The 19,880-nt window shown below is 45.8% G+C and overlaps 1 protein-coding gene across 6 annotated transcripts in view; it reads left to right on the top strand.

The window, feature by feature from the left end:
- Positions 1 to 19,880, top strand: part of SLC7A7 (solute carrier family 7 member 7) — a 38,564-nt gene that overhangs the window by 8,634 nt on the left and 10,050 nt on the right. For all 6 annotated transcript variants that reach the window (XR_008299281.1, XR_008299280.1, XM_027065386.2 and 3 more), the window contains exon 3: positions 19,377 to 19,502. Coding sequence is in view for 4 of the 6 variants with exons in the window: in XM_027065386.2 (XP_026921187.2) it covers positions 19,377 to 19,502 (126 nt within the window). In the remaining 2 variants the exon portion in view is untranslated. The remainder of the gene's footprint in view (positions 1 to 19,376; positions 19,503 to 19,880) is intronic.

Genomic DNA, 19,880 nt, shown 5'->3' with positions numbered 1-19,880 from the left:
CGCTCAACTGACTGAGCCGCCCAGGCGTCAGTCACTCCTTTTTAATTTGCTGTGTCTAATTGGGGACAGAGATGTCCTCAGACCCTACAGTTGGGTGCACATACACATGCAGGTACACCCTTGTAAGGATATGGGCAGAGTAGCCACAGTTATGATTTGTCCGCAGAGCTCCCCAGTTAATCAAAAGATACAGTTTTGTGCATGGATTTATGGCATATATATCACATAATTCTGATGGAGTGACAGATACACCAGATCTGTGTTTGAGCCTGCGTGACCCTAGGCAGGGTGCAGTAACTGTTTTACTTCTGGGCTACTGTGTGGATGAAGTGAGATTTGGTGGAAACCATAAATCATGACTCAGGTGTAATGTATTGGTGATTATTATGTTTGAAATTATTCTCTTTTGGCTGCTTCCAGGACTTTGTTCTGTCTTTAATTACTTCAGAGGGACCTAGAGATCTGGAAGAAGGTTCAAAAGGGCAACCAAGATTGTAATTAAGAACTTAGGGACATATGATTCATGAGTTTCTTCCTTCAACCATTGTCTAATGAGCACCCAATACATGAACATTCTGTCCATACACTACCTATGCAGTAATATCTTGTTTATCTTAATATCTTATTTATCTAGCCATAGCCATTCAGGAGAAAGGTAGAGCAAAAGGCCTAGAAGCAGCCAAGAAAGAAATTTTAAACACAATAATCATTAATATGTTACACTTGAGTCATGATTTATGGTTTTCACAGCCTCACTTCATCCTCAGAGTGGCCTGGAAGTAAACCATCCCTGCACTTGCCCAATGTCCCGCCACTACTGAGCCCTCCCTCAGGCACAGGTCTGGTGCCCTTGTCACTCCACCAAAGTTGTCAAATATATGCCAACAATGTATGCGCAAAGTGAGGACTGAGGCTGAATCTTTGAACTTAGCGAGAATGGGGATTTAATACAGAACTTTCATTCATTCACGGAACATTTAGAGCATTCTCTGCGCTAGATATTCCAATGAATGCTGGGAAGCAAAGAAGAATAAAGTCTGGACTTTGCCATCCAAGAACTCCTAGTCAAGGAGAGAGATAGATAGGTTAACCAATAATTGTCATGCAATGTAGGAAATGTGGTGATAGAGACACTGTAGGAGAAAGCAGGACAATTTTCTTCATTTGGGGAAGAGGGCTTATAGGAGGATGTCACAGAGACCATGATGTCTGAACTGAATTTTGGAAAGATACGGAGCTGTCTCCTAGGACACTTCTCACTGAGGGAACTGCAGTGTGACAAGGTGTGGAGGTGCAGACAGGCATGGAATGTTCAGAGAATTCCAGGTGGTTGGTATGGCTGGAATGCAGGGTGGGAGAGCGTGAGAAGGCAGAGACTGGAAACGTAGCCCAAGGCCAGCTCCAAGACTGGTTTTTACATTGCCTACACAGGTTAGACTTTATCTGGAAAGTGGGAAGTTGTTGATTGTAAGTGGGGAAGTGAAATTAGATTTGCTTGGAAGAAGAACACTGGTGGCCAGGTGGAGTGTTTTTGGCAAGTGTGAGAATCAGAAGGTAGGCACACCGGTTTAGGGAGTGGACACCTGAGTCTGCTTGAAGGCTGGTGAGCAAGGCCTTTGGACCAGAGATGAGGGGGTGGATAGAAAAGTAGTAATAAGGCAGGGTTTCTAGGACTTCTGGATGGGTGTGTGTGGTGGTGGGGGGCAGTTCTCAGAGGTGATGCTAAGAATTCAAGCTTGGACAGGGGGGCAGTGATGGGGCTTCCATCTGAAATAGGGAAGGTGAGCTGAGGGATGAGTAGAGGGGCATCTGGAGCTAGGCTGCTTATGTGGCCTTTCCATGAGCAGCACCCTCCTTGGGTCATCATGACCCAGAGTCAGTCACTGTTCCATCAACTGAGTCATACTTAAAACAGAGACTGATGTGTAAATGATGATGGCAGCCTAGGAATGTACAATGATGAGCATACATCATTAGCATAATTTCTAATGACCAGAAGAAGGTGTGTGTTCACTGTCAAGGCTTCCTAATGCCATAGTCCCTAGGAAACCCATCGAGGAATCAGGGATTGCTCTCAGCGCATGGAATCAGAGCCAAGGGAGAAAGTTTTGACTACTGGAGACAAATTTACTGAACGTGATGGGTTTTATAAAATACGGAGCTGAAAGGTAGAGCAGGAAACTCACGGTGTGGTGGAGGAGACAGGAAGTAGTCAATTACACACTTCATATGGGTAAGTGCTGGGAGCGGGTGGGGTGGGCCCTACTCAGGAGATGTCTGTACTCAATGCTGAAGGATGAAATGGCGTCAAGGGGTGGCTGAAGTGCCCCCTGGCCGTGGCCTACAAGGTGCCATCTGACTTCTCTCAGACCTCTCTCCCCCTTACTCTCTCTGGAGCTACACCGGCTTTCTTGCTTTTCTTCCAGTTTGCCTGGCCTGTTCCTGCTTCGGGAGTTTTGTACTTTATCGTTCCTTCTGCTGAGAAGCGTCTTTCCTCAGATGTCCTCAGAGCTCATCCTCTCAGTCCACTCGGGTCTTTGTACAGATGTTACTTCGCCAGAGACTTCTCCTGTCTCTCATGGTCACTCTCAGTTTCCCATCCTGTTTTGTTTTTCTTGATAGCACCTGTCACCACCTGACAATAATCGTTTACTTGTCTGTTGTCTATCTTTCCCTCTAGAGTGTAAACACCACGAAAGTAAGCACTTTGTTTTGCTCACGGCTGAATATCCAGCACCTAGAACAGTGCCTGGCATCTGCTAGGTACTCAATAAATATGTTGAATGGAGAAGGGCAAGGACATTCTAGGCACAGGGAAAGGCAATGTAAAGCACAAAGGTGAGAAAAAGAATGGAGTGTGGGGTGCGCGGGGGCGATTGTGGGATGTGAGGGGACAAAAGGAGGCAAGCGGCTAGAACATGACGCTCATGTTCTAGGGAGTTAAGATTTTATTCCACAGGTTAGGAAGCTCTTGTGGCAATCCAGGCAGGAAATGACAAAAGCCCAAATGAGGGCAATGGCAGCGGGGCTGTGGCTTACTTAGGAGATGACGTCTCCAGGAAAGGATAGATAGGAGAGCAATTTAGAAGGTATAATCAGTATAACCAGTAATACTTATTGGGATGTCTGGTGTAAGAGAGAGAGGTAGGTGATGAGGAAAACCCCCACCAGCTTGTAAATGTTGTATCCCAGGGGCTAAGCCTGTCTTAGGATCCACTGTATCCCCAGCAAAGAAACCAAGAGAGGAGCTTAATAACCATTCCTTGAATGAAAAGCTGAGATTTCTGGTTTGGGCAGTTGGTAGGTGGTGGCATCGTTTACAGGGATGGGGAGGATGGAATCATGTTGAATTTAAAATTTGTAGGATAGGAGGTGGATGTGCCCATTTGGAGCTCAGTAAAGAGATGGGGCTGGAGATAGGCAAGTGCTTCGTAAATACTTGTTGAATGTTTATTTTCCCAGCACTGATTGATCATTGTCTTCCTGGAGCTCTCAGTGTGCGAGAGCATGCTGGGGGCTGGCAGGGTGGGCAACCCAACGCAAGGTTACAATGGATTATAATGAGTGTTGTGATTTCTTAGGCACAGGGAGCCATGGGAGCAGACCTAGGCTAGCCTAGGAGTGTAGAAACTCTGTAAGGAAGTTTAAGCTGACACCTGAATGAGGAATTAACCAAAAGAAGGCGGAGTTGCATCTCAGGCAGCAAGAACAAGAGGTATGAAAACTCCTAAGACAAGAAAGAAGGACGTTTTTGAGACTCCTTTCAGTAAAGGAGCTCAGGGTGGGCTGCAATACTGAGGTTAAGGTAGGAAATGTTGACAGCTGGCCTGCAGAGGTGGGTGGAAATGGTAGGATAGTTTGTTCGGGGCTTTATTAGTTGTAGTTATTATTGTTCTATAATAAATCATCTAGTGACATAGAATAATAGTCATTTTATTTATTTATTTATTTATGTTTATTTATGTTTGTTTGTTTATTTATTTAGGTTTATTTATTTATTTATTTTGAGAGAGAGAGAAACAGCTGGGGAAGGTCAGAGAGAGAGGGAGAGAGAATCCCAAGCAGGCTCTGTGCTGTCAGCATGGAGCCCGATGCAGGGCTCAAACCCACAAACTGTGAGATCATGACCTGAGCTGAAACCAAGAGTCAGACGCTTAACTGACTGAACCACCCAGGTGCCCCTATTTATTTATTTTAAAGTAATCTCTACACCCAATGTGGGGCTTGAACTCATGACCCCGAGATTAAGAGTTGCATGTTCTGACTGAGCCAGCCAGGTGCCCCACAGCTGTTTTCTTTTATGGTTTCTGTAGCTCAGGAATTTTGGAAGGGGTAACTGGGGCAGTGCTGGCTCAGGGTCTCGTGTGGTGGTAGTCAGATGGTGGCAGGAGCTAGAACGAGGGTATGCTGAATAAGATGGGGGCTAGCTGGGCATCTTTTTCTCTTCGTGTTGTGTTAGATGTGTCTTTCCAAGTGGTCCCTCCATATGGACTATGTTGAGTCTCCTCACATAATGGCGGCCCCAGAGCAATCAAACTGTTTACTTGGCAGCTGAAGGCTTCCAGAACGGAGTATGTCAGCAACCAGAGTGGAAGCTGTGCCTTTTATGACCTAGCCTCTGAGGTCACAGGGTGTCTTTCCTGCTGAACTCTGTAGGTAGAAACATTCACAGAAGAATATCTCTTCTTAAAAGAAGAGGCACAGACCCTATCTCTTGATGGGCAGAGTGTTACAGTCACATTGTATGAAAAGCATGTGGGTTGGGAAATGTTGTTGAGACATCTTTGGAAAATACAATCTGTTGTACAAACCATATTAAGGAGTTTGGTGGGCTTTCTCCTATGGTAATAAAAAAAACCTCTGAGAGTAAAGCGGAGAGTGACTTGTGTTGTTTGTGATTAAATTGTAGAATTTGTGATTTTTAGAAAGATTACTCTGACTTCAGTTTACAGAACTAAAAGCAGGGAGACCACTTAGGAAGCTGTTGCCATGATCCCAGTGAGGGAGGATAGTGGCTTGGATTAGAGTCATGGGATGAGAGATGAGGAGACTGGTTAAGACTTAGACACTGATTAGATGGATATGGGTGGAGGTTGAGGATGATAAGATGACCACGTTTCTGTCTCGGGCAACTGGGTAACTGGGTGGATGGTGATGCCAGTTACTTACAGGGAGTCAGACTGAAGGAGCAGTAGGTTAAGAGAAATTGATCAGTTTTAGATAGGTTGAATTTGTGTCTGCTGACGTCCAGTAGGTGGTTGTATATTCATATGCATATGAAATTACGGTGGTTGGGCTGGTGATATACTTTCGTGAATCCTCGGTGTAGAGGTGGTCATTGAAATCACAGTAGCAGATGAGATGATCTTGACCGGATGTAGCAAGAGAGGAGGAAAGGGGCGAGGTTAGCATCTCAGGAATGCCAACACTGAAGGATAAATACTCCGCAACAAGGAGAAGAAGCGTCCAGAGAGATAAGAGGGAAATGGGAGTTGGTGAGTAAAAGAGAGCAATTTGAGAAGGAGTTGGTGGTCAACGGTGTCCAATCTGCTAAGAGGCCAAGCTAGATAAGGAGGGCGGTTGCTTGGATATATCAACAGGAAGTCACCGTGACTCTGGAGAGGGAAATTTCAGGGCAGTGAGGGTAGAGTCAGATTTCAGAGAGATTGTTTATTCATCCAGTGAAACCTGAGTATCTACTATATGCCTACTTCTGGGCGAGGCCTAGGGATCCAGAAGTGACTGTTACTCAGTCTGTCCTCATTTGGCTCCGACTTGATGACAGAGACACATCAATAAACTATTCTATTGCAGTGTGGTTACTGTGGGGAAAAGCAGAGGCAGCACACCCAAGGGGGATGGGTTTACACTCAAAAGTAGCCTTTGTTGAGGAACTGTTAAGTAAGATAAGGAATGGAATGCCATTTGGAATTGACAAATAACAAGTCAGGAAAACTGTCCCTCTTCAGTGGAGTGGTAGAGTGGATATTAGTCAAGGGAAAGGAAGGGAATGTAGATATACTTTCCAGGAGACTGATTCTGTAGACAAGAAGTGTGGTTCTTAGAGGGAGGGACCGAGGTTGAGGGAGGGGTTTATGGGGAAGACTTCAGTCCTCCTTAGGCTGGTTTGGGGGTATATTTCTGGAAAAGTTGGATGAAGAATCCATACCCGACAGTCACGTCTTCTCCATGGTTGGGTAGAGTGCTTGGGTCAGCATCTCTCTCCCTTGAACTCATCCCTTTGGGAGGCAGGAATGTGTGGTGGTTAAGAGCATGGAATCAGGTCAAATTATTAGTCTCAGGTTCCTCATCTGTATAATGGAGTCTCTATCTTCTAGAGGCTTGATCTATATTTTTACCATACTTTAATCCTATTCTGTTCAAACAGTGACCATTTCAGGAGAGCAAATAATTTCTGCTCCCGTCATGGTGGCTTACTGTCCCTCTACAGATATAGTTTTCCTTTAGAACTGCTGATGAACTACAATGCTAGATAGGCTACTATTGCGAATAGACCTTGAAATCATTTACTGATTATTGCTTAAGTAAGTTTTTTCTATGCGTGGGTGACTTCACTCATTGCTGATTTCATTGCCTGGGTAATCACGTGCTTTCCTCTCTGCCAGGAGTTTGTCCTCCCATCCCCCAACCCCAGCATGAGCCTCCCTGTGCTCAGTCCAGGTAACGGTGGTCCTGGTGCCCACCTGCACCCCCTTCGCTGCCCCAGACTGGATGGGTTGCCTCACAGTGACTTTCACAGCACCCAGTTTTTATTTTTTAAACTGTCTTTTCTTTTAAAAAAAAGTTTTTTAAAAATGTTCATTCAGTTTTGAGAGACAGAGAGCGAGCAGGGGAGGGGCAGAGAGAGAGGGAGACACAGAATCCAAAGCAGGCTCCAGGCTGTGAGCTGTCAGCACAGAGCCCGACGCGGGGCTTGAACTCACAGACGGTGAGATGACCTGAGCTGAAGTCAGTCGTTTAACCAACTGAGCCACCCAGGCTCAGGGTTTTTCTGTTTTTTAAGTTTATTTACTTTTAGGGAGAGAGAACTCACACAAAAGTGTGTGAGCAAGGGGTGGGGCAGAGAAGAGAGAGGGAGGGACAGATTTCCAAGCTGGCTCCATGCTCAGTGTGGAGCCCGATGAGGGGCTCAATCCCATGAACTATGAGATCATGACCTGAGCTGAAATCGAGTCGGACACTTAACCTACTGAGCCACCCAGGCACCCCATCACCCAGTTCTTATAATTGTCCATGTTCACTTTTCTGTAAAGGCTGAGGACTGGGTCTGTACAAGGCCTGGAGCACAGTCAGTGCTCAGTTCATACTTGTTCTCTGGCTGGCTGAATGAATGAATGAATGAATGAATAAAGGAATAAATGAATTAGGAGTTCTGAAAAAACCTTGCTGTCCCGCCAGGGTACTATAAATGGTTACTTTTCCTAACCAGAGAAGTGTGCAGATGGCCCCTCCTAGAGCTGATTATTCTGGCTTCTCAGAGTTCTTAGAGGACTGCCCCAGTTTTCTGCAGCCAGAAGCCCCATCACCCCAGGGGGAGATCATCCTGCTCACAGTCCCACATCCTTGCATACAATAGGGACAGCATGGCGTGCTGCGGTGTATACAAGTTTTGGAGCTGGACACTGTCTGAGTGGCCTCACTTTTCTCAATTATGAGATAAAGACTGGGGTGCCTGGCTGGTTCAGTCAGAAGAGCATGTGACTCTTGATCTTGGGGTCGTGGGTTCGACTCCCATCTGCGGTGTAGAGATTCCTTAAATAAATAAAACTTAAAAAAAGATAAAGATAATACACCTACTCTGTCACATTAAGTTAGATGATATCTATGAGAATGCAAGGGACCTAACACTTAACTGTTAGTCACAAATGGTGTGTCCTACTGCAAATTCTATTCAGTCATATACATCTTATTAATTTCTAAAAACTTTACTTTCCATTCCACCTTTGGATGACTTAAAAGAGGTTTCAGTGTTCCAGGGATCAGAAAGGAGAACTGAGGGGCGCCTGGGTGGCTCAGTCGGTTGAGCGTCTGACTTTGGCTCAGGTCACGATCTCGCGGTTCGTGAGTTTGAGCCCTGCATCAGGCTCTGTGCTGACAGCTCGGAGCCTGGAGCCTGCTTCTGATTCTGTGTCTCCCTCATTCTCTGACCCTCCCCCCGCTCACGCTGTGTGTGTGTGTCTCTCTCTCTCAAAAATAAAATAAACATTGAAAAAGTTTATTTTTAAAGAAAGGAGAGCTGAGACCCTTCTTCCTCTTTGCCAGACAGGGGAACTTTTCCCTTGGCAGAGTCAGAGCGAGGTGTCCCCAAAGTGCAGCCCCACCTGACCGTTCTTTCTTGAAAGCCAGCCTGCTTCGGCCACTGTTAGCCGTGTTGGACGCTTCTGCTCCTGCCTTGTCCTGTCTGTGCTTGCCTGCCCTGTGATCTACGATCTTTGGTCTAGTTTTTTTTGTTTTTGTTTTGTTTTTGCCTTTCATGAACAGGAGCTCTTACTTCCTGTGTCTTCACAGGAGGTCTGCCCACACTGTGCCAGTCAGCCAGCAGCACATACTCAGGCCCCTCTGGGAACAGACCGCTGGTCTTCGGGGATCAGGTGTGTCCCCGATGCTTGGCCCTAGTGACTTGCACGTAGTAGGTGCTTCAATAAACGGCAGCTGGATGCACGAACAGGAGATGTGGCTCTAGATTTGACTTGGCGGAGAAGGGCATTGTGTGCCTTTGGCTCTCAGGGTTGGGTGAGGGCTGGGCCCACTGTGGGCTAGGCACGAGGGAGGACAGAGAGCTCACCCCCGGTCTCCTGGAGCCGCTTGTGGGCTGTAGAGGACTTTGGATGTCTGCGTGTTTGTCTGAGAGCTTGGGCCATGTGTCCTTGGGCAGCTTCTTCTGATACCCGACCACTGACTTCACGTACTTGTGGCTAATGAAGCGGAATAGGCAGATGCTGGGCCCGCAACTGATTTCTGCCCTTCACACTTTCTACTTGGCAGCTAGGTACTTTCTCAGAGTTTTCTCAAGAGCCACTTTAGGTTGGAGGTGAGGAAGCTTCCACTTCACGTCCCACATTCACACACTGCATAGGCTGGAGTCAGAGCCTTGGTTCTTTCTGGGGTGGGGCCGACATGAACTTCGGCACAAACCTTCCTCTGCAGGCAGAGGGTAGAGCTCTGTATTGGTTGGATCCTCAAGGCTCTTCAGGGGTTCACCCTTGGTCTTCTCTTTCTTCTGTTCTTTCTCTCTGACTCAGGAGAGGCTGAGGGGACAGGCTAAAGTAGGCTTGGGAAGGAGCAGGGGAGAGTGGGCCCCCACCCTGGCTGTACATTGGAATCACCTTGGGCTTTAGAAAAATGCTAATGGCCCCTTCCTCTCCCACTTTGTTTCCCCAACCAAATAAATCTGAGCCACTGGTTAGAAGAATGGGAACTGGCTTGGAGAACGAGAACTGGGGAAGTAGAAAAGTTGCTGCTGAGGAGAACTGATGGAGGCCTTGGGCGGAAAGGTTCTCAGTTGTCACTGTCCCTTAGAATTGCCTGGGAAGCCTCAAAAACACGCTGGTGCCTGGGCTCCACCCCAGCGTTTCTGACTTCATTGGCCTAGGTGGGGCCCGAGCGCTGACTTTGTTAAAGCTTGTAAAGCGATGCCAATGTGCAGCCAGGATAAAGGAGCACCGAGTTAAGGGAAGGGTTTGGGCTTGTTCTGATCAAGGCTGTTCTGTAGGTGATTATTTCGTCTAGTGATTACCTAAGGCAGCACACCCAGAGCAGGCAGATCATGACTCCTCTGGGAAACCCCGTCTTAGACTTCCTGCATCCAGAACTTCTGGGTTGGAGCCCTGAAACCCTAGGTAACATGCCTCAGGTGATTCTGATGCTCGCTCAAGCTTAGGGTCCCGTTTCTGAGGACCCAAACTACCTAGCTGAACAAACCAGTAAGGATCGGACCGATAAGGACTAGCTGGCTTTGAGAAGAGAGCAGATAGTGTGGTTTAATATGAGGGCCTCCTGGTACAGACCTCCTGCTTGCTTCCTCAGAGTGGTGCAGAGCCGCGGTGACCAAAACGCTGCCTGGGTTCCAGGGGGCATAGTAGGAAGACTCTGATCCAGTGATCCGTAGGGTTTATGCTCCGTGTGTTGTCTTGCCTGCTGTTCTTACCCATGATGTCTGAGTAATCAAAATGGTCCTGTAGCCTGAAAGGTAAAAGAACCTGAGGACCATCTGCTGTCTGAGACCTATTACAGCACCTAGGAAGGGTGGAAGAAACAATATGTCAAGGAAGCCAGGAAGAAAATTTATTTATTTATCTTTAAGCTTATTTGTTTGGACAGAGAAAGAGAGAGAGTGTGCATATTGAGAGGCAGAGAGAGAGGTGGGGAGGGAGAATCCCAAGCAGACTCGGGGCTTGATCTCACAAACCGTGAGATCATGACTTGAGCCAAAATCACGAGTTGGACGCTTAACACACTGAGCCACCCAGGTGCCCTGAAAACATGATATTTAAGGTATAGAGAGTATCCCTGACAACACACAGAAATACAGCAGGTAAAAAGAGGAGATACTTGAACTTTCTGGGTTTAGGTAACACAACTGAGGTTTTTTCAGAAACCTTACATCTGGTCCTTGTGAGGAAAGGGCAGTGGTAGAGTATTCTGGAAACATCTGGGTATTAGCAGGCCTGAGCAAACCAGTGAAGAGTCTCGGCTGCTCCCCAGGGGGTGTGACTCTGGCTGCAGGTAGACCAGCCTAATGCAGAGACGTGCGGTTTTTCTGGAGCAACCTACCACAAAGAGCTTGCTTGAATCACTTGAACCCACAGATGGCTATCCTTTTGCCATCCTGTGGGATGAATGATGTTACCAGTCAGAGGATACCTGAGGTGTGTCACCGGTGACTCTGAACGTCAAGATAGTGAACTGAGTGGCAGGTGGCATTTTCATCTCTGTTAATTGAAGGCTGTGCACATGCAAGAGGAAAGAGAACCTAGAGCAGAGTACCTGACTGTAAATGCTAAGATGCCAGGAGGATAAACTCTGGTAAGGGATAGAGCAGATTTCATAGAGATTGGGAGAGATGTGTTTAGTGTGGCTTTAACCTGAAATTGTAAAGGAAAGGAGAAAAATGCACAGATGAAGGTACAAATCTGGGTATTTAAAAAAATGTTTCTTTATTTTGAGAGCGAGAGTGCATGTGTGCAAGTTGGTGGGGGCGGGGCAGAGAGAGAGAGGAAGAGAGAATCCCAAGTAGGCTCCATGCTCAGTGTGGAGCCCAACTCGGGGTTCAATCTCATGAACCATGAGGTCATGACCTGAGCCAAAATCAAGAGTCGGACACTTAACCTACTGAGCCGCCCAGGTACCCCTAAATCTGGGTATTTTAGAGGCTGTGAGGAATCATGTAGAAGGATAAAAGTGGAAAGTTGCTGAGTAGTGCATTTGGAGAAATTGGATAGAAGGTTGGGAATGATGCTTTTGGACTCATAAATGTTAAATAAGGCTAATAAACATTTGCTTTTCGCTAAAATCCGTTTTATTCCATTAGAAGCCGTACCTCTATAAATTTTTTTTTTTTTAAAAAGGTTTATCATAAAACACGTCAAACATCCAAAACTAGAGCAAATAATATGATGAACTCCCAGGGTTCAAGCAGCAGCATGAATGATTAATCACCATTGTTTTATCTATACTCCAACCACCCTCTTCACCCCACTAGATTATTTCAAGCCAATCGAAGACATCATACCATTTAACTTGTAAAGGTGTCATTGTGAATCTCCATAAGGATGTTGTTGTTGTTGTTTTATCATTATTATTAATTTAACATAACCAGGGCAAATGTGGAGTCCTAGTGTGAAAGTGACTATACCTACTCAGAGTTTGTACCTCTCAGAAAAAGAAATGGTGCATTTCCTCAGAAATACACTCTAAAGTTTGGCAAAGAGATGATGGAAAAGTTCAGGGAAAAGAATTTATACTCTAATAGATAGGGATTGAAAAAAAAAAAAAGACCAGAAGCTTCTCCAAAATGAAAATTTCACTTATTTTATCAGAATTATCTTATTTAGGGCACGCCTGGGTGGTTCAGTCAGTTGAGCATCCAGCTCTTGATTTCGGCTCAGGTCATGATCCCAGCATGGTGGGATCGAGCCCTGCATTAGGCTCCATGCTGAGTTTGGAGCCTGCTTCAGATTCTCCCTCTCCCTCTCATTCTGCCTCTCCTCCCTGCTTGAGCTCTCTCTCTTTCTAAAATAAAATTAAAAAAATTATTTAGGAAGAGGAGAATCATGTGAACAAACCAATGTGATTAAACATACTGCTTTTTGATAAGCTGAGATTTTTAGAAACAAGATACATAAAAGATGGGGAGAGGTGGCATAACAAAGATTAAATGCAGGAGTGGCCCAGAGCTGTAAGAAAAGCATCCGAAGGTTGGTGCCCAGCATCAACTAAGATCTGAAGAAGACACTGCGGATGATAAAAAGCTCTAGAAGCAACATATAGAGTGAAAACAGCAAGGGCAGTTAGTTCTGCAATAACAGATGGTAGAGAGAAAGGAGAAGGCCCAGTCCTGTTTTCCTTCTAACTGTATGTAGCAGAACGATTGCTAACCTAGAAAAGGTTCAGTAAAAAACAGATCTAGGCTAACAAAAAAGCAAGACCAAGAGAATTGAGGAGATAGTAATAAAGCATACTGTTGCTTTATTTTAATTTTATTTTTATGTTTTTAAAGTTCATTTATTTTTGATGGGGGTGGGGGAGAAGGGCAGAGAGAGAGAGGGAGAGAGAGAATCCCAAGCAGGCTCCACGCTGTCAGCACACGGCTCGATGCAGGGCTTGAACTCATGAATTGTGAGATCATGACCTGAGCCAAAACCAAGAGTCGGCTGCTAACTGATTGAGCCCCCCAGGTGCCCCAGTTCAACTTTAATTTTTTAATTTTTTTTAACGTTTTATTTATTTTTGAGACAGGGAGAGACAGAGCATGAACAGGGGAGGGTCAGAGAGAGAGGGAGACACAGAATCTGAAACAGGCTCTAGGCTCTGAGCTGTCAGCACAGAGCCCGACGCGGGGCTCGAACTCACGGACCGCGAGATCATGACCCGAGCCGAAGTCGGCCGCCCAACCGACTGAGCCACCCAGGCACCCCTCAACTTTAATTTTTTTATTCAAGTGTAATATAAAAGGAACAGTGCACATGTCGTAAGTGTACAGCTTGATGACTTTTCACACATTTTCACATATGTAACCACCATCCACATCAAAAAACCAGCCCTCTGAACTCCTCTTGTGTTCTCAGTCACTCCCCTTGTCCCCCATGCACACATGAAGGGAAATTACTATTATTCTTAGTAGCATAGATTCATTTTGGCCATTTAATATAAGTGGATATAAAGGATATGCACTCTTTTTTTTTTTTTTTTTTAGTGTTTATTTTTGAAAGAGAGGGGTGGGGAGGTGGAGAAGCAGAGAGAGATACAGAGAATCTGAAGCAGGCTCCATGCCGTCAGCACAGAGCCTGATGAGGGGGCTCAAACTCACGAACTGTGAGATCACGACCAGAGCCGAAGTCAAGTTGGATGGACGCTTAACCAACTGAGCCACCCAGGCACCCCAGGATATGTATTCTTTTTGTGTCTTTGTTCACTTAATATGTTTGTGAAGTTTATATTTTTATAGTTGTAGATGGATATTATTGTTTAATATTCTACGTATTCTAAGTATTTACTTAGTCACTCTACTCTTGATTGGCATTTGGATTGTTTATAATTTTTTACAATTATTATTATTATTGTTTTTAAGTAAACCTTATGCCCAACATGGGGCTTGAACTCACAACCTTGAGATCAAGAGTCACATGCTCAGGGGCACCTGGCTGGCTAAGCTGGTAGGGCATGCGACTGTCTCCTTTATTTTTTTTTAATGCTTGTTTATGTTGAGACAGGGAGAGAGAGCGAGCGAGTGAGAGAGAGAGAGAGAGAGAGAGAGAGAAACTGCGTGAGCAAGGGAGGGGCAGAGAGAGAGAGAGAGAGAGAGAGAGAGAGAGAGAATCCCAAGCAGGCTGCATAATCCATGGAGAGCCCCATTCGGGGGTTGATTCCATGACCGTGAGATCATGACTTGAACTGAAATCAAGAGTTGGATGCTTAACTGACTGAGCCACCCAGGCACCCCTGAGCATGTGAGTCTTGATCTTGGGGTTGTGAGTTTGAGCCCCACATTGGGTGTAGAAATTATATTAAAAAAAAAAAAAGGCAAAGAGGACCTGGGTGGCTCAGTGGGTTAAGCATCCAAGTCTTGATTTTGGCTCAGGTCATGATCTCACAGTTTGTGAGATTGAGCCCCACATCAGGCTCTGGGCTGACAGCATGGATCCTGCTTGGGATTCTCTCTCTCCCTCTCTCTGCCCCTCCCTCACTTGCTTGAATGCACATGTGTGCTCTCTCTCAAAATAAATACAAAACATTAAAAACAATCTTACCAAAAAAAAAAAAAAAAAAAAAAAAGAAAGAAAGAAAGAAAAAAAAGAGTTGCATACTCTACTGACTGAGCCAGCCAGGAGCCCCAGGTTATTTCTAATTTTTGACTATTACGTGGTATAGCTATGAAAATTCTATAAATGCATGCTAATTTCATTGAATCATTTGATTGTGTCATTGGATTGCAAGGGCAGAGACACGTTTATACAGATTTCAGAGAAGTTCTTGGCAAATTCTCACAATATTCTTGTTGACAAGGTAGAAAAAGGTGGACTAGATAAAAGAATACTTTGGTGGATTCTTGGTTGATGTTGTAGAATAATGACAGCATACAGGAAGGTCTCTAATGATAGACTACAGGGCTCTGCCTGTCTAGTCAACATTTTCATCAAGACTTCAGGGAGGACCCAGAAGGTATGCTAATCAAATTTGCAGATTTCACAAATTGAAGGCATTTGAACTACTTAAAAAAATTAGGAGGGAAAATCCATTTCTAGTAGATGGGAATGATACCTAAAAATTTACAGAGGAAAGTTCCTGGGAATAATTGTTAAGGTCTCCTATTTAGGATTTAAAAAAAAAAAAAAATCCCTTTTTTAGGCCCTGAAAGGGGGATAGGGAAAAAGCTCATTAGTTTGAGGTGGAGTTGTAGTTGACAGTGAATTCAAACTGAAACCCCATAGTCTGCAAAAATGTCTGGAGTGTTCTGTGTGGTCTCATGTTTCCAGGGACATACTGACAAAGTGAAGTAAATGGAGAGGAGGGAACTCGATGGTGAGTGAGTGATCTGGAAGTGACATTTGTCACACAAGAGGTTGAAGAAACTGGGTTTTTAGCTTCAATAGGGGGAAGTATCAAAAGGGACAGAGTGTTAATGTTTGATAAGAAGGGCCATTATGTAAATGAGGCCATTTATCTGGATTCTGTGTAGTTCCAGAGGAGAGGTCTAGGACTACTGGGTAGAAGTTATGAGGAAGAAGTTTTTGGCTTAGTGGAGGGAAGAGCTATTGATCTCTTTAAAAATGGAATGAGTTGTCTAATAAATAAAGTATTGAGGTTTTATAGTCTCTGGGAATTTGAAGCAGAAAATACACTGAATAGTGGCCAGAGTTTCATGTGTTACATTCTATGTGTTTGAAACTAACGGTGCTGGGAGAATTGTGGGTTTAATGTTCTTTTTTCAGGGACTGTTTAGTGTGGGCATCTAAAGTAAATCTGGGCATCTGATCTGAGTGGGCCTACAAGCTTTGTTGTTCTGTATCAATCTATGTGGGTGCTTTCCTGGCTTTTAGTTCTACAGCTGACGCTGGGCCTTAGTGCTAGAACTAGCCTTCTGCTCCAGGAGAGTCCATGCAGTTGCAGTTGGGTTTGATGACCGACCGACCGTTCAGGGGCATCTCTTTAGATGATGATAGGAGTGGCTTCTCCTTCCTCCAGAGCAGGTCAAAGCAGGAAAGGAGCTGCACCTGAGTCACGGGTCCAAGGTGATTTCCAGCCATCTTCTTGTGGACTTGGCCCAGTGTTGGGTGGAGATGGAATTACACCTAGAGGTAGGAGGGTAGGGCATTTCTGTCCTTGAGGTTGGCTTGCAGTTGCCTCCATATTACTATAAGCCTGTGGTCCCCTCCTTTTCCTGCCTCTGAAGCAGGAGGTTGGGCTCCACTTTAAGAACAGTGCACTAGGCTGGGCTTTGGGGTCTCCGGTCAGCTGTATCCGCTGTGGGCGAGGACAAACAGCCCAGTCAGCAGTGCTGCCTGCCATACCCATTTCCTGCTCCCATGGCCAAGAGGCCCTGGAGGAAGCTGGGCTCTGGGGAAGGTGAGGGCCAGCTCTCCTCAGGCAGTTCCCTGCTCCGTTTCCTTCCATAGGATTCCCTTCTTCATTCAAACCGTGTCCCGGTGCTCAGGACGCAGTAGATAAGGGCAAGATGTTGGGTCGGTGGCTGAGAAAGAAGGCTCAGGTGTGGGGGGAGGGAGAAAAACTGGTGGGTAAAAGGAGGGATGCAAATGGATGGATATGGAATTCAAGTACAGAAGCAGTAGGGATTAAAATGCAAACAATCCATGTATTTTCATTTCAGAATTTGTTGTGGTAAAGGATGATGAGTTGTCTTTTCCCTGCCCACATGCCTGGACAGAGCTGAGAACAGATGCTGTGGCACAAGGCTGCAGACAGACTCTGAACCTGAATTAATCCCTGAAGCTAGGCCGGGTTGGTGGTGTGACTGTGGTTACCCTGAGGGCTAACTATCAGTTTCTGTGATCCCATTCCCTTGTGAATATTGTAGCATCTGTTGTCCCTGGCCTTTCTTTTCATATTTTATTTTATTTAATTTTTACTTCTTTTTTAATTAAAAAAAATTTTTTTAATGTTTATTTATTTTTGAGACAGACAGACAGAGTGTGAGTGGGGGAGGGCCAGAGAGAGAGGGAGACACAGAATCTGAAGCAGGCTCCAGGCTCTGAGCTGTCAGCACAGTGCCCGACGTGGGGCTCGAACTCACGGACCGTGAGATCATGACCTGAGCCGAAGTCGGACACTTAACCGACTGAGCCACCCAGGCGCCCCTTATTTTTACTTTTTTAAGTAAACTCTGCACCCACCTTGGGACTCGAACTCATGACCCCAAGATCTAGAGTCATATGCTCTACCAACTGGTAGCCGGCCAGGTGCTCCCCTTCCCCCACTTCTGCCCTTTTTTGGTCTCGGGGCCGGGCGTTTCTACTCAGAAATCTGGCTGCTGTGTTATTTGTGAAGCAGCAGCAGAGCCTGAGGGTAAGGTGTAGGGGTCACAGGGTGAACAGAAGGGGCGTGAGGGCTGTTGAATGGCTGGAAACTGAAGCCCAGTGGGGAGTGAAGGATGGGTAATTGACTGGGGAGGATCAACAGAGCTGAGAGATTTGCGGAGGGTGAGATAAAGGCACTTTGGTCATTTTGTAGGGTGCTTGGGAGCCAGTATGCATGTCTTTAATTATTAACCGAGCACTGAGGAGTTACCGGTGTATTTTTGCCCAACCCTGTGATAAGCTTTGGTTGTTTATTGTCTTGTTTATTAGGCAGAGAGGCAAGTGTTTGTATAGGACTAGAATGCCCCTTCTACTGAAGAGCAGAAAAGAACTCGGGCAGTGAGAATAGGGGTATAAAGGAGGGGGGGATGGGGGAGAGAGAGACAGAAGATGAGCTGTTCTTTGAGGTTGGTCTTTCCTGCTTCTCAGGATGAAGATGCTTCTAGGGCAGTGTGGTGAGGCCAGGACACAAGAAAACAGGGGGATTAGGGACATTGAGGGACATGCCACCACCAGAGCTGAGACAGGGAGTATTTCTTCCGTGTCGGTAGCCTGAAGCAGGCAAGCCCAGCACTGGACCTCACTTTCTGCAGTTTAAGGCAGGCTGATTCTGATCTTACCCTGGGATCTCTTGGAAGGAACTGTTAAGCCCCTCCTGGTGCTCCAGTTGCTGAGCTGGGAAGGCAGAAGCAGCAAGGTGATTCTCTGCCAGGGTGGGGAAGGCGTGCTGCAAGTGCCTGCCTGCCTGCTTAAGAGGCTGGTGGGGGATTGAGAACATTCAGCTGAGTTTCAGAATCATTTCTTTTGACTTTCTTCCCTGTCACATCCTGGGGCTATCAGTCAACTTCACAGCATGTGTGGGCTTCCCTTCTTGAATGTCATCTTCTGAAGTAGTAAACTGAAACTTTTTTGGGGGTAACAGATTTCTCTGAAATTCTGACATAAAGCTAAGGACGCTTTTCTTAGAAAAATGCATATATTTTTGGTGTACATACATAACCATTTACAAGGAATTTCAAGCATTGTGGAAGCTGTAGGTTAAGAACTCTCTAGGGGTGATCCATGGACTTTTCCAAAGCTCTTCCAGGAAAAGGGATTGCCTCTACCCCCGAGGTAGAAGGACTTGAGGAATGTTTGTGGGTTTTTTTTTTTGAATGTTTATTTACATTTTGAGAGTGCAAGTGAGGGAGAGGGGCAGAGGGAGAAAGAGAGAAAGAGACAGGGAATCTTAAGTAGCAGGCTCCACGCACAGTAGAGTCTGAAATGGGGTTTGATCCCATGACCTTGGGATCAGATAACCTAAGCTGAAATCAAGAGTCAGATGCTCACCCAACAGATCCACCCAGGTGCCCCTGTTTATTTTTGAGAGAGAGAGAGAATCCCAAGCAGATTTCTGTGCTGTCAGAGTAGAGTAGAGCCCGATGTGGGGTTTGATCCCATGAACTGTGAGATCATGACCTGTGTGGCTCACTCTTTTGCAACGTCCAGTCAGGAAAAATGCTGTCCCCACTCTATAGGAACCTCAGCTCCAAGAATCTTTCCAAGTACAAAAACAAGTGGCTGAGCTGGCAGGCAGCAGCAGGAAGTCTGGCCCCCATTCTAATCCCTGGCCACATGTTCTGACCTGCTGGGCCAGGCATTGGATAAGTCACAACAGGATCTACCAAGGTTAACAATACCAGAGCGCTGAGTCCTGGAGCCCGTATCAGGAGGTAAAGGGGTGGAAAGCTGGGACAGACCATGACTTTTCGGAGCCAGTAGCGGAAAAACATCACTAATCCTGTACAGCTACCAGTTGCCTCCCACTGCTGTGAGCACTTTTGTATGTAAGCAAATCCAGTTACTTCGTTTTTCCTCTCTTAGTGTAAGTGCTAAGGGTGTGTGTGGTGCTGCCTACACAGATGCTCAGCAGGTGCCTTTGAATGCTAATGGTGAGGACATTCTGGGCAGAGGTGTCGAATACACAGCAGGTCAGAACCCAAACACTTCTTTGGCCAAAGGCTCTGTTTTGATGACTGCTACTGGAAATATTGCTTGAAAGTCTAAGGCTCTCTGGGTGGTAGGGACAGTCCCCAATCAATATTGTTATTATTATTTTTTCAGGTCTCTTAACCTTCATTAACTGTGCCTATGTCAAGTGGGGAACACTGGTACAAGATATCTTCACCTATGCTAAAGTCTTGGCATTGATCGCCGTCATCATTGCAGGCATCGTTAGACTCGGCCAGGGTAAGACATAATAGTGACTAAGTTTTGTGCAGTTCTTTGAGCCACACTTCTTTAAGTGCCTTTTGTGCATTCTCATTTGCTAGGTACTACTAGTTCCATTTTATTTATTTATTTTTTATTTATTTTATTTTTAATGTTTTTATTTATTTTTGAGACAGAGAGAGACAGAACATGAGCAGAGGCAGAGAAAGAGAGGGAGACACAGAATCTGAAGCAGGCTCCAGGCTCCAAGCTGTCAGCACAGAGCCTGACGCGGGGCTCGAACTCATGGAGTGTGAGATCATGACCTGAGCTGAAGTCAGACGCTCAACCGACTGAGCCACCCAGGCGCCCCTACTAGTTCCATTTTATAGATGGGGGAAACTGAGGCTGCAGAAT

This window comes from Acinonyx jubatus, chromosome B3 (assembly GCF_027475565.1).
Source record: "Acinonyx jubatus isolate Ajub_Pintada_27869175 chromosome B3, VMU_Ajub_asm_v1.0, whole genome shotgun sequence".
NCBI lineage: Eukaryota > Metazoa > Chordata > Mammalia > Carnivora > Felidae > Acinonyx > Acinonyx jubatus.
The sequence above is the reverse complement of the archived record's forward strand: the minus strand, read 5'-3'. Positions and strand labels throughout refer to the sequence as shown.